Raw genomic sequence first — 15,001 nt, 5'->3', positions numbered from 1 at the left:
GATTGGCGTTGGCTCCGCCTCCCGGGCAGGCGGCGCGCGCGCGCTCGCGGCAGGGCGGGAAAGGCGCGGAGCAGGGAGCGGCCCGTCAGCCCTGGCGCGGGGCCGGGGCCGGGGCCGCGCTGCCCGCTCCCCCTCCAGCCCAAGGGAGGCCGGGCCGTTCCCCACACAGCCGTAGCGCCGCGGCTGCCCGCGGAGTCTCCGTCCCGTCGGCTCTAGGCCGCCGCACGCTGCGGCCCCTGGGGAAAACAGGAGGCAGAACGCCCCGGTCACCTCAAGGGCTTCCTCTGCTGACGAGTTCTGTGGGATCAACAACGCTGCTCCCGGTTTTCCTTATCAAAAATACAGGGTGATCTTACCTCACAGGAGCTGCAGCTTTATTCATTATTCGTGAGGTTGCAAGTGCCAAAGCAAAACTGCGCTGTAGCAGTGCTAAATACCGTGTTGCTTACAGTGACTTCTGTCACAGGACAAGTACGGCTTTGTCACAGGATTAACATGGCAGAGGAGCTCGTCTGCTGTTTGCAGACCCAGCTGCTCGCATCAGCTATGCTCCTCACCTGTGCTTATTCCATTAGGGTTTTGTTTTGTTTTTCCTATTCTCCTCCATCTGTTTTAGAAAATTAAATAGCAATTGCTGCAGTAATGCTTTCCTCTGGGTCTAGTTTATAGAGTGCAGTGGAAGGCAAGTGTTCACTGGATCTGATCACCCACCACATGGAGGCTTCCCAGTAAACACCCTTTAAAAATGGTCAAAAAACTCTCCAGGATCCAAGCTGCTATAAACAGTTACTGAAGAGTGAACTCCCATTTACATGTTTTGTTCCTGCTGTCAGTATTCATGACACTAGCAACCAGAAACACATCTCACAGTCACTGAGGGGTCCCAAGGTTTACAGGAGGACCCAGGAGGCCATGCAAACACTCCTGACCTGGGCCTCTGAAGGGCCTTTGAGGCAGATAGAGGTGTGAGGTTTGGCTCTTTGATTAACCCTGATCTGCCCATTTTTCCTCATGGGCTGGTAACATTGATTCCAGTTGGATTGAGACAGGTGCAGTGTTTACTAAGATGGACTAAGGACTAAAAGCATGAGGAAATATAAAAACATAGCATTAATTCTATAGAATTACAAGCTTCTATCGAGTAATTTCATTACATCTTTTAGAAGTCTACATTCTGTAAGAACTCTCATGGTAAAAGCTCAGGATAATGTTGGAAAAGCTACTATTAGCTTTTTGCCTGATAGCATAGTCAGCCTCTTTCACCACGTGTAAAACTGGGCAGTATTAGTACTTACTTCACACAGGAACACCGAGAGGTTAAAAAAACCCCAGCAGATTCCTGTGCAAAAGTACAAGACACGAGGATTAAAGGCAAGCAAAAGTTTTATTTTTGTTCTGCAGCTACAGAGCTACAATAAATCAAAAGCACATGGAGGGGAAATACCTTGTGATTTGGTAGATCAAGCTGCACTGTGATTTATGCCCTGGGAAAAGCTAATAAAACATTGTTAATGGACAAATTTAGCATCTAGGGAATGCTCAAACCCAGGAATTACACACCAAGGGAAAGGGAACATGCAAAACAAGGAGTTACACACCAACAGTGAGCAGGGGATGCCTGCAACAGGGGATCCAGCAGTGAAACAGGTATTAAATTCCTCTTACATGCATTTGGTAGGAGGCTTACACCATCTTAACATAATACTGATTCACTTTGCACACCCAGTGAACACCATCTAAAGCACATTACGCTTCCAACCCACAAAAAAAACCTACATCTTGCTGTTAAAGCCCCAGTCAGAGCATCTACCTTCACTGACTAAACCACTGTGTCACCTTCACTTAAATCATACCCTCAGCACCTCAGTTCTTTCCCTGCCTCGTTCCCTTCCCTTCCTAATTCTTCTCCTGTTAGAGCCTAATTTCCCTTCATTTGGGAAATTTACTCCTGGGTTACTGGTCTGAATCTGCATTGTCCTAGCAGCAAGCAGAAGGAGCTTTTTTGGTGATCTATATGTGAGTTTTGTTTCAGTTTAGGCCTCCTCTCGTATAACATGATGATAGTTTCTAACTGGTTTGAACTGAAAACACTGCTGGGAAATTCTAGCAGAGATTAATGACTATCAATCAGCTTCTAAAACAGTCTAATATACACCTTATCTATCTCTCCTTCTTAAACACTGGAGAAGCTTATGCTGAGATACCTACAAATCCCTCAGCACTACTCTCCTTAAAACTTTTTTCCACTGCTTTCCAAAACCTTTTCCACTATTATGCAGTCAGCAAACCGAGACTTTCCTCTGCAGCCAATACATCTTTGTTTATCCCTCGGGTTTCCCTAAGTATTATTTTTTAAACTTTGGGTGTCTACAAATTGGCCTTACTTCAATTTGTAGTGCCTCACACAAGGGTCTTTAGGCATGACCCATAAAACTACTATTTGTGATAGGCACTAAGGCATCATCTTCGTGTTGCACAGAGATGGTCTCTCCATATCTGGGGTGTCATTTCTGCTCTCACCCACCTTTCCCTTCACCAAAATAGCAACCTTTTCCAGTGTTTGAAGATGCAAAGCCCTTAAATATAATACTTACTTTACGTTCATCCCTTCTCTCACTTCTTCACTGAATGTTCTGGGGAGCCAATTTCAGCAGCCAGGTAAAAAATAGAGACAGAGTTAGCCTATGAAAAGAGTAGGGATGAGTTCTCTTCCCTCCTCCATCTCTACTGTTGGTTTTTTTTTAACAGATAATTAATCATTTAAGTCAGAAAAGACTAATTTCTGTTGTCTGTGCTCCAGCTTTACCTTTTTTTTTTGTGGAAAAAGGTCTGTGTCCTCAGAGTTCAGCACATCACTCAAAATAGGTAAGTCAGGTGTCAAGGCTCCTTGATTCTCCAAGGCTCCTGATACTTCATTTTTCATAAAGACTAGATGAACACTGATAAATGCTTTACTGAGGGTTAATCATATTCACATAAATAAAGCAATCCCCTTGCCTACCAGCTGACAGAAACTTGCAGAATCTTTTCCCACCAATTCTAGGCAAACTCTTTCTCCCCCACCTGCAATATGTACCTTTTTTGCAGGGTTTTTTTGTGACTTCTCCAGGAATTAGTAATTTTGGTTTGGGATTCACTCCACTCAACTCCAAATATCAGTCATCAAAATACCTCTTTGAGATTAGGATTTATCAAATCCTACTCCATGTAAAAATTCTGTAAACTGCACTGAATTACAGTTAGTATGTCTTTCTTTTACTCTCAATTTTGCAGTCTTGCCCAAAATACTAAACTTCCATGTTATTACTGCCCTCATTACTATAAGATTCTTGTAAGACTGTGGCATATTGAAGCCACAGAATAGTTTGTTTCCATACATTTTAATCCAACTTTGGAGTCACAGAAGTATCCTGCAAGGTTTTCACTAAGTAATAAAAGAAAGGTTTGGTTCCAACTTTGGGGAGAATGTGAGCATTTTTAACAGAAGTTGGGCTTTAGGGCTAGGAAAAGGAGGAGTGATGTAGGAAGCTTTTGCCCTGCATTGCTGTGCAGCTTTATATCCTCCTACTCCCTTGCTACTTTTGTGAGGTTTAACAAAGAAAAGCCACACAAGTTTGCTATTTCCAAATCCTTGAGGATTCCAGGCTATGAAGTACAGGGAACATTAAGTGTTCCTCTTCACTAAAGACAGCAGCAGGTCTCATACATGGGATAATTAAATGTTTATTCAGTGAGATACAAGTTAAAAAGGGAAATACAGAAGGTGACTAGGCAGATTTCTGTCAGGAAAGAGTTAGTATAAAATATGTGTCATTTATTACTCAAAATACTGCTCAATCCCCCAAACATGCAGAGTTTTCATTGCACCCAGAACATTAGTAGAGGAAAAAAAGGCCTGTATCAAGATAATGCAATAATAGTTTTATATATACTTAGGCTTTTATCCCATTGGGCTAGTGCTGCCGTCAAAACAGATGTCACTACAAGTAGTACTATTTAACTAAATAAAAACAGTTAATGCATGAGAAAGTCACTTTGTTTTCAGACTCACTAAGAAAATGCTTCAATAGTAACATTCAAGGTGTGTTTGTTGCAACTAAAGTGGTTGTAAAGCCTCTTCTCTCAAATGGAAGCTCAGTTTCAAAGAAGCTTTGACATGACCAGAAACATGGAAAAGCTCAGGAAAGCATATGAAAGGGGAAAAAAAGACAATGCAGCTGGCCATGATATTCTGCACAGAAAGATTACAGACTTATTTTTTGTTGACATTATGGTCAGAAAAATGCCAGCTCCTAAAAATATATTAAAAAACCCCCACACAAACTATTTTTCATGACAAACAAGACCACAACTCAGGAGCTGCTCTAGCCAATTTTTACTTTTCTTTACCTCAGGGACAATAAAGGGGCAAAGGGAAACTTCTGTTGTGGTTGGTTGAACACCCCAACCTGTGACAAAACAAGTGTCAGCACCACACGATCAGCACACGGCCAAACAGCAGCTCACACATATTTTAGCTTACTTATTCAATACATTATTCTAATTATTAGAAAGCAATTACACCTATTCTTTACCTGTAAATAGCAATTGTGGTATGAAATACACTCTCTTGCCTCCTCTCTGCTTGGGGTGCGTTTCCCTCTGTAGAACAGCCAGGAAACCCTCCTAGAGAGGGACAGTTTTCTCCCCTCTCCCCCTTTATGGAAGTCTCCTGAGAAACTCCGCCTTTTAGGGAGGAGCTGACAGGAACCAGACAGCACAGCTAAGCCAGAGATTTACAAGGCTACCGGTACAAAAAGAGTCTGAATGTTTATATTTCTCAATGAGTCAAATTCATTAAGATTAGCTTTTAGATTAAAGCCTGAGGAAGAGCCCTCTCCAATCAATAGTAATACTGGCCACGCTGTGACCTGCTTTGTCAGATGGCTAACAACTAATGGCATGTACTACTAAATATTTTAAGTTCTTTGTCCGAAATTCTGCATTCTTTATAAACTTAGAGGTTTGTTTGGGGAAATGAGTTAAAATAATAAATTATTGATTACATTGTCGATTTTCTCAGTTTCAACTTAAGGACAATTGTAACAAAAGTGAGTTTTGGAGGCTGCGCTTTATGGGACAGTTACAGAACCAAGAATGAAAAACAAGTAATTATATCCATGTTCCCACTCTGTGCAAGTGGGATTACATTTTTCTGAGGAGTATCATTTGCAGCATTTCACGCATAGAAGTTGCGCCTCTTAAGCCTGCTATTTAAATATACAAATCTAGGTGCTGTCTTAGCTTTTCTGCAGAGCACTTCGCCTCACGAAGCCTCTGGATCCAGCCACAGTGAGTTTATTAACTTTCCTCAGCACCCAATACAGATTTGGACAGAGATCATCCATCAGAGCCCTCAGCCGCCACAGTTCACAGCCCAGCAGTGTGGAGCTGTACGCTCCTGTACCAGGCTGTGACCTACAGCAGACCCTCCTCCCTTCCACTAGCGCGGCACGCTGGCAGGGCCCGCTGCGGTGGCGCCTGGCAGAGGCGGTGCGGCCGCTGGGGGAGGCAGCGTGGCGGAGCCCGCGCAGGCCCTGCCCCGCCGCCTGCCCTGCGGCCGTCAGCCAGCGCGGGGCTGTGGGGAGGGAAGGGGCGAGCCCTGCCCCGCAACCCTGCCCGGCACAGCGGCCCCGCTGACTCCCACGGGCTGGCACTGAGGCGGCGCTGGCGGGATCGCGCCCAGCCTCCGTCGTACCGAGGCGCCACCGCCCCGCGCCACCTCTATGGTCCCGGCTCCCCCCTGGAGGGGTGCACCCGCACGGACAGGCGTACACTCTGTCCCCAGGGCCGACTCTATGGTTGCGTTTTCTCGCTCCTCTCCGGGCGCTGATTGGCCGAGAGGGCGGTTCTCGCGAGATCCGCGCGCCAGCGGCCTGGCGGAGGCGGCGGAGAGGCCCCGCGTTCGTGCGTTGGAGCCGGCACCGCGGCGCGCTCGGTAAGATGGCGCCGGCGGACCCGCTCCTTCCCCCGGGGCACGGGGGCTGGCGCGGTCCTTCCCCTGGCCCGGCGGGCCGGCCTGCTGGCGACCGCTGCAGGCAGTGGGGAGCCGCTGGGCCTGTGGCGAGCGGGGCCGAGCGCTTCGGTGGCCCGGGCCGTGGGGAGGGCCGGGTCGGGGGCAGCGCCTCGGCGGGCCGGTGGCGGGCGGGGGCCGTGCGGGGCTGGGGCCGCCGCAGCCCGTTGCGGTGGGAGCCGTGTTCCCCCGCCGCGTGGTTGGGAGCGGCGTGAATGCGGGGCCGGGGACCGATCGGCGCCTCAGCCAGCCCGGGTGATCCTGCCTCCCGCTGTCCAACTTCCCCGGGGTCGGTGTGGCTTTGGCGATAGTTTAGAGGAAGAAAAACCTGTTGGAAACGGGCCGGTGACGGGATGGCGCGCTGCCGCCCGCGTTTGTCTGAGGGGTGGCGGTGCCTGTTGCTGTTGTTGTGGCCGCCTCGCGTCCCCCTTTCTCTGTCCCTGTGATCGTGGCTTGAAGGTAGAAATGATTAAATGCCGGGTTTAGCAAAGCGCTTTGCTTCCAAATCTGAAAAAAATATAGTCGAGAAAAATACTGGGAGATAACGTTGTAGTAGTGTTGACAGGAGCACTTTTGGGGTCAGAGAAGCTAAGCTACTCTAAGTCTTCTAGTTGTACATTAGTTTGTAGCTATACAATATATGAAGCTGTCGCATCTAAGTTTTGGAGAAAACTTTACAGCAAATATTGTTTACATAGGCTTTGCTTTAAGTTTTTCTGGCTAGCTGTCAAACTGATTCACTTGTGTCACTTTGTGATTCTGTGTGTCCTGTATAACTTGTAAACAAGATTTATTTGGAGTGGATTTAAGAGTAAGTACAAGAAGATGGTATTTGAATTCTTTATTCTGATGATTGATGAAAGCAGCTTTAGAGACTGGGTAGGAGATGTGAAAGAGTGCAGGAACAAGGAGGAGAAAAATGTAAAATTGTGGTTTGAGATAAAAGGGTTTCTTTTGGACTATTAATTTAAAAGATCTCATAAAAAAGGTATAAAGATAATACTAAGACAGTGCTTACACACGTTAAACTTACTTCTTCTTGAATCATGTTAAATGAGATACTTTTCTTTTCTTGTAGTAAGAGTCCAGGATGAGTTATGCAGAAAAACCTGATGAAATCACAAAAGATGAATGGATGGAGAAACTTAATAACTTGCATATCCAGAGAGCAGACATGAACCGCCTTATCATGAACTACCTTGTTACAGGTAAAAATGAGTAGTAATGCTAGAAGGCTCTTAAATGCATGTCACTTATTTTATGGAGACAGATGGTTTTGGCTAGAACATGCTGCTAGATGGAGTGAAATTAAGGGCTTTGAGAACTTAGTGATTGTTGTTGGGTTCTCTTAGCAATGTACAACTGCACTTATGTTCTCTTAAGTGGAAACTGACTAAAATTCAGAGACCAAGCAGTTACTGTGCAATAGAAGTGACATTTATTAACCTTAACTCTTCTGCTAAAAGATACAGAAAAGAAAGTATTTTCTGGAATGCTGTTAACAAACATGACCTGCTTCTCTATGGTGTCCTTTTTTGTGCCATTAGAACAGAGTTCAAGGTATGTTGCAGTTGTTGAATAGCACTCTGAAAACTACACGGAACAGCTATCAGAAGCAAGTTTTAAGTGGCTAGAAAGATAAACTCTAAAAGGGCACTGTTGTCAAAATAGTTTGAGACCAAAAATACTAACCCCTTCAGCATATAGCCTAGCTTTATACTTAGAACAATCAAAACCCTCGGAAATTGTCCCTAGCAATTATGATGCATACCATCCCAGTAAGCTATGCTAGGGCGGAGGCATCTGTATCCGATCTACGCCCCTGTTTACATTAGTGTGTAGGTGAAGGCTCTGGGGTGAAGAAAGAGCATCTTAGTGGCATAAATCGTTTTTGTGTGTATAAAAGCATGACTTAGGATTTAAAATAGCTGTTATAACTTTAACAGTACAAGAAAGCAAAATTCATTTTCTGTTTCTGTTTCTTCTCAGTAAAACTGCTGGGTCTGTGTAAACAGATTTGGGGGCTGGAGGGGGAAGCAAAACTACTCAAATTTTGAAAATGTGATTTTGAACAATCCCATTTTGGAATACGTACACTGCTGTATTTAAGTATAAAACAAGCTTTCAAGCTAAGAGGTATCGGACTACAGGTAGCATGCATCCTTAGAGAATGAGGGCGCTTGAGTTAAGAATGAATTAAGCACATACTGTTAGATGCCTGTTGGATAAATGCCTCTTTAAATAGATAAGAATTTTTCAGAAGTTCAGACTTAATCTTTAAACCCCCAAAATGCACAAGTAATATTCAAATCTTTTCATTTAAGCTGTTTTTTTTTTCTTAAAGTGTGTCATAAAATGTATTTTATAGGTAAAATGTTTCTATTTCAGAGGGCTTTAAAGAAGCAGCAGAGAAGTTTCGAATGGAGTCTGGAATTGAACCCAGTGTTGATTTAGAGACTCTCGATGAAAGAATAAAAATTCGAGAAATGATATTGAAAGGACAGATTCAAGAAGCCATTGCGTTAATAAACAGCCTCCATCCAGAATTGTTAGATACAAACAGATATCTTTACTTTCATTTGCAGGTAAGGACAGGTGGCAAGCTTTATTTTTGTTTTAGAGGTTGCAGAGAGACCAGAAAAAGTAACGCAGGTTTTAAGAGTGTGTTGCGAGGTTTGCGACCGGACATGGATGTTTGTTCTTGGCATCGTTTTGTAGCAGCGGGAAACTTTGTGGCATGGTGCAGGAACTGTCATATAAAATTAGTAACATTAAAACTTGTAACAGCAGCAGCGGCCTGTGACTTACCAACCTCCGATTACTGTTAGTCTGAATTTCTAGTAGTTCCTTTAGTAACACATCTTTTCAAAACCTGTTACTCAAAAGTGTCAGGTTACCTTTTTCAGTGGATTCTGTAGACAAGTCTGCTGCTCCTTGTCTCACACATTGGGAAGAATTGACCTCAAACTGTCAAATTATGGATTAGCATTTGTCTCAAATTACACGCTAATGTCTGAAGAGTACAGTCGTGAAATACTGAAGATTTGTTAATTTGTTTAGCTAATATTGCTGTGTCTTTTGTCTGTAGCAACAGCATTTGATTGAACTGATTCGGCAGCGTGAGACAGAAGCAGCCCTGGAATTTGCTCAGACCCAATTAGCAGAACAAGGCGAGGAGAGCAGGGAATGCCTGACAGAAATGGAGCGTACGCTGGCTTTGCTTGCCTTTGATAATCCTGAAGAATCACCATTTGGAGACTTGCTTAACATGATGCAGCGACAGAAGGTAGCCCTTTCTCAAAAGGAAATTGATGTCTTTCATTCCTGTGTGGTGAAAATGATATCCAAATATTTTTGAAATGTATATAGTGGTATGCAAAAGAACAGAAGTATTTCTTAAGCAAGATTCACAAAAAAATGGTGTTAACATACTCAACTACTTGGCTCTCTTCCTTGTTTTCTCCAGGCTCATAGTCTACGGAGCTTTGTCCTGACCATGTTCTGAGGAATTAGCACACTAGGTGTGATCTTTTCAATGTCTGTGTGACATTAGCAGTGTTAATCGTAGGAAAACTGTTACTGAACTCCAGTATTTCTTTTCCAGGTGTGGAGTGAGGTTAATCAAGCTGTTCTAGACTATGAAAATCGTGAATCAACACCCAAGTTGGCAAAATTGCTGAAGCTACTACTGTGGGCTCAGAATGAGCTGGACCAGAAGAAAGTGAAATATCCCAAAATGACAGACCTCAGCAAGGGGACGATTGAAGAACCCAAGTAAAATGTGTGCAGATGGACATCAAACAATCTCAGTACTGCACAGTATACATTTATATCAGTCTGTGACTGAAATATTTTTACTACAGTACAGCACTCAATTCAGATTTTTCAATGAACATCTAATTTGAAGGGAGAAAAGTCCCTTTTAAATGCTGCAAAAACTGCATTGAAAGGCGCTGTATCTCTTTGAAAGTCTGACTTAGGCTATGCACTATAATACATTTTTAAAAAACAATTAAACAGGACAGGAAAAATAGCATTTTTAAAAGTTACAGAACTCAAGCTTTCTAATTGGCTACTGATACCTAGTTTAGTGGCCAGTGAGTTAATATGGAGTTATATTGGCAAATATTCATTTAAGTTTAACTGTCTCCTGTTTGAAATCTGTATATAGAACAGTGAATATTTTCTACCTTTAAGTTATAGCCAGATATACATTCCCCTTAAAAGTAACTGGTCAAGTTTTCATCTATAAACTTTGCGGTAAGGTCAACCTTTTGCTTAGGAAATAGTGTACAAACTTGTAAATCATAATTTAAGGACTTTTTTTTTTCCTTGTTTCTGACTTTTTGGTGCTTTATATGGTGAGAGCTATGTTCATAATGGATCAGTGACCCATCTTTTCAGGAGGAGTATTGTTGGAAATAAGGTTTTTTTCTTCATTTTCACGAATGACCAAAATGGCCCCTGGAGGCATTTGAGGGTTTTTGTTAACAGGGGCCATTCCCCCCTCTATTAAATTTGCAGCTGTAGACACTGCAGTCATTCTACTAAAGCTTTGAAGGCCACTGGATGTTTGTGAGCTGAAAGACATGCTTGTGTTAGGAAATTAAGTGAGGGGGAGAGTTGCTCGTTGAAGCCTCTGATGCATCATCTTGTGCAGGATCTGCCTTTCTGCTTGCTGAATAAGAATCGTAATTTTAGAGCTACTTGGGCTGCTTTTATGCCTCGAGCTGAGCAGAGCAGGGCTGTCTAAAACCAGAAATTTCCATTTTCTCAATTCTTCCATACCTTTCTGAAGAGATGCAGTTCATCTTCACCTGTATTTGTTTACTGACTGTCCTCACTCCAGTTAGGATTATAGTTTTAACGTTTTACATGTGAAGTCCAGACTTTCAAGTCAACAGATTGTAATCTTCTGGGTATGGGATGTTCTGGTCGACTTAATTTTGCAGCACTGTACGCTGGGGTATATCCAGTGGTAGTAAGCACTAATTTTGCCAAATTGATCTCTAGATTTTTTAGGTCTGTATATCAAGTTACTACAGATTTGCTGAACAAAGACCGAGCTGATGGGTGAACTAGGTTAACATCATGAGACACTGGCAGTTGTCACACCAGTCCCATACTGTACATAATCTAGTCTTGTATGGTAGATATTACCCTGTAGAATGAAACTTAGTTTTCACTTAATTTTGCTGGGATACTTATGCATTAAACTGTATAAAGCTTTGCAGATACACCTGACTTACGGAAACTAACAAAACCTGTTACTGATTGCATTACTGTGAACACTGTTTACTTGTGTAGCTATTTTTTGTGGGGGGAAAACCGTTGTTTGTTAAGCAGCTATTAGAGATGCGGAGCACCAAGGTTAAGCTAGATGATGGGTATAACAAAATGACTCGTTCCCATTTATTACTGATCGTTCTGTTCTCCACTTTCAGGCATTTGTGGTATGGAGGTCTTAAAGTTTATAAATAACAAAAAAGCTATCAGTAGCCCCCCAACTACAACAGTGGTCTGGCTTTCCTTCACCCGGGCTGGTTATTCTAACACCAAACTCTTAACAGTTGTGGGGTTTTGGTTTTTTGGGATTTTGTTTTGGTTTTTAATTTTTTTTTTGGCTTCTTCCAGTCGGTTGATGTCTGAAAACCATGTAGAACTTTTAGTTTGTGAGAAACTGTATGGTTAATGTAACTTTGTTTAATAACAAACTGCGGAAACAAAACTGGAATAGCTCTAATTTCTTAATATATAACTGATCAGCTTTTCCTCTGTTCTGACACTTGTGTTGTTAAAGCTCATCTAAAGCTTCTCCCGGATGAAGTGGAAAGTGGTGCGTTTTTGTGGCATGACTAGCATTTTTCTCCATGAGAAATGCAGTATTACAGTCCTGGTTGAGAAGTTCACTGTACTTCTAGAACGCTACATTAATTTCATATAGTGTTTGGGCAAAGACTGAGCGTAGATTACTTGAATTTTCACTAGCTTGGTTTTTTTTTTCCATTAAAAAATGAACATGTTTTTTAAGGGGTTTAAAATAAAATTAGTATAGAACTATTTCACTTTGGTTTTATGAACATGCCACATTGATAAGCAGCTTTAATCTGTAAAGTTTTTTGGTAACTGCAAGAAAATATTCGAAAGCTATGCATTTTAGAGAAAGCATAAAGGTAGTGATAATGGTACTTCTAAGGATCTTTATATTAGTGTATATAAAATAGTTTGCATATACAAATATAATATATAATCTGTTTGAAATATTCTTGAATGGTAGGGGCTGTGAAACATATTATAATTTATGGAAATATTGTACACAGTAAACAGACCTCTCAGTACACGAATGAACTTTTGTCATGTGCATGAGAAATGTCTTATTTGGTGACTACTAATGAATGGGATTTTGTTAACCCATTTTTGTTAGATAACCACTTTAACAAATATTATTAAATGCCACTTTGATCAGTTTGCTTTAGTGTAAAAATACGTATTTTCTTCCACTTAATTTAGAACAATATGAAAATAACTTTTGTAAGAAGATTTGTTCCAAACTCAATGGTGGCAAACAAACACAGTAATTAAACATGATACACTACACTCATTCCTTCCCCAACCTTTCCTTTGTTGAAAGCAAATAAGATTTTTTTTGTTAATTCTATGGACATGACGAAATTGGGGTGTAAAATACCCTGTCTTACATGCCTCTGCAGAAAGGCTGTGTGTCAAGAGTGTTCTGATGAGGCTACCAACCTCCCTCCTTTTCCAAAACCTATCACGTCCCTGATACCTGTCTCCTTCGCTGTTACCATGTTTATTTTCTGCCTGTCAGATCTAAGCTAAACTCTGGTTGCTTCTATTGTACAGTGGAGTCATTTGTGAAGGGTGGGGGATAGCAGGTTGCCATGAAGATGAAGTACTGGCGGTACTTCCTGAGAAACATTGAGCAGTTTAATTTCATATAGCTGGAAAAACGGGGGCTGCTGCACAGAATCTAACAGCAGAATTTTAAGCAAAGCATTTCCTCTCAAGACTTTTGAAGAGGCAAACACACTGCTTGAGACCAGGTGAAGTACCTCTCTCTCTTTAAAATGATTTCATTTAAACACTTTCAGCTCCTTCCACCCACATTAAAAGTTGAAATGAATGTGGAGAGCACTTATGTAGCGTTTAAGATGTGTGAAATTACCTGGAAAGAATTCTGTCACCTTTCCACTCCTTGTACGAATAGGGGAAGCCATTACATTATTCTAGGATGATTTTATTGTTTTTAATTTGTAAAATTTATGCTTTGTATGCTTGAGTATAAGCTTAAAAGCATTACTTAAAAAAATCCTTGACTAGTAGATGAGTGTTGCTTGACTTATTTCAAACCACTTTCTGTCCAAGTTCATTACGAAGCTTATTAAATTGAGTTGGAGCGTGGTCGCTGTGTGTCTTATCTTCACGGGCAACAGGACCTCCTGCTGTCAACAGCAGCTGAAAGCGTCCTTGAGATACTTACCTCAAAGAATATAAAAGGGTATGGAGTCATATTTTGCCCTAAATCTGCCTTTAGGCTACAGCAAGTTGAGATGGGTTCTGACCTGCGCTGTAGATCTCTCTTCCATCCAGGAGCAATGTCACCGGTCAGTATGTTTCTGCTGTCGTGTTCTTAATGAAAAGGGACGAGTAGGGTTTATAGCTGTTCCATGAGCAGCGGCGTCCCCAGCCCTCCTCAGCAGCTAGTTCGCTTTATGTGCTCAGCTGTGCAGAGACAGAACACAAAGCTTACGGATAGCACCCTCGAAAGCATTTGTATTTCTCAGTGGACACGTCGAGGTGCTAGAAATGATTTCTGTTCTTTCCTCTCCCCTCCTGCCTTATAGTTACATTAAGGACAAGACTGGCCAAATTATGGGTGCGCTGCATGCTGATACGATCGGGTACCTCAGAACCAGAAAGCCCTGTGCATTCTCTGTCATGCTCCTCATGTTAGATGGGGATGCCAACAATATGCTGCCACCTTATACCCACCAGGATGAATTTCGGCGTGGGAGTTGCTTCTCACTTAAAAGCAGTTGCAATTTGTCAACTTCTCTGATCATCTGCTTGGTTTTCAGCATATTGCTGTCTGCAGCAGTTTTGCAAAGCTGTGTTATTTAGCAGTAGAAGCCACAAGCCTTTTCTTCAGACTGTGGACAAGTTGCATTGAAACTGCTCTTGGTTAGCAGGGAGATTTCAAGCCGTGGTTGGACTGTCCTTGCAGGAGACAATTGTCCTTACAGAATGTGGGTGCCTATTTCTCCTGTCACACCCCTTCAGGATTTGGTCTTGATCTGTGCTTAATTCATAAAATCTTCAAATAATACAACCATTGTCTGGATAAATGTCAATGATAGTAAATGTCAGCTCAAATATTGACCCAGTAATCCTCTGTTTGGTTTAATCTTTTGACAGATTAAGCTGAACACAGGAAAAACTAGAGGAGATTGTGTTCTTGCATAAGATTATTTTCTTTAGTCAGCACCTGTCTTCTGAGCTGATTCCATTTGCCATTTAATCAGCTTGGTGGGAGGTTTGCTTCTAGAAAATTATGCAGCAGTAAAAGGAACAATGTCTGTGTTTTTACTTTTTAAACTTATTTATGTGCATGTGGTGGATGTTACGCTCGAACACTTTTGTTAACTGCAGCTATCTTTGACAGTGAAACTAGCTGCTTACGTGAGAAGTGAGTTAGTCAAAGCAGCTATTCATTGGGGAGGTGATGCTGAGCAGCACAAGGAGAGGACCCGGAAGAGTACAACAAATAAAACTTTGTGCAACGTACTTGATTGAATCATAATTTTAGCAAGTTAGTAGCCCATGTTGCAGTGTCTGTGTTGAAGGTGTGTGCATCCCACAGCACTGAAATTTAATGTAGTATTGAGTCATAATGTGGTATGAGTTAATGAGTTTTCTGTATCTGTGATT

The 15,001-nt window shown here is 42.2% G+C and overlaps 1 protein-coding gene across 1 annotated transcript; it reads left to right on the top strand.

Annotated features, from left to right (window-relative positions):
- The first annotated feature begins 5,886 nt into the window (after positions 1-5,886).
- On the top strand, positions 5,887-13,474 carry GID8 (GID complex subunit 8 homolog). Its single transcript, XM_068416447.1, has 5 exons — positions 5,887-5,977; positions 7,131-7,260; positions 8,441-8,637; positions 9,141-9,338; positions 9,657-13,474. The coding sequence occupies exons 2-5, from the start codon at positions 7,143-7,145 to the stop codon at positions 9,828-9,830; spliced, it is 687 nt and encodes a 228-aa protein (XP_068272548.1). The 5' UTR covers positions 5,887-5,977; positions 7,131-7,142; the 3' UTR covers positions 9,831-13,474.
- Positions 13,475-15,001: the final 1,527 nt, after the last annotated feature.

The sequence above is a fragment of the Nyctibius grandis genome, chromosome 19 (assembly GCF_013368605.1).
Source record: "Nyctibius grandis isolate bNycGra1 chromosome 19, bNycGra1.pri, whole genome shotgun sequence".
Classification (NCBI taxonomy): Eukaryota; Metazoa; Chordata; class Aves; order Nyctibiiformes; family Nyctibiidae; genus Nyctibius; species Nyctibius grandis.
This window is presented reverse-complemented; position numbering and strand designations above follow the sequence as displayed.

Excerpts from the sequence above, each read along its gene's own strand:
- GID8 (XM_068416447.1), top strand. The coding sequence starts at position 7,143 with ATGAGTTATGCAGAAAAACCTGATGAAATCACAAAAGATGAATGGATG. Across the intron at positions 7,261-8,440 it reads CATGAACTACCTTGTTACAG|AGGGCTTTAAAGAAGCAGCA; the intron begins GTAAAAATGAGT and ends TTTCTATTTCAG. Across the intron at positions 8,638-9,140 it reads ATCTTTACTTTCATTTGCAG|CAACAGCATTTGATTGAACT; the intron begins GTAAGGACAGGT and ends TTTTGTCTGTAG.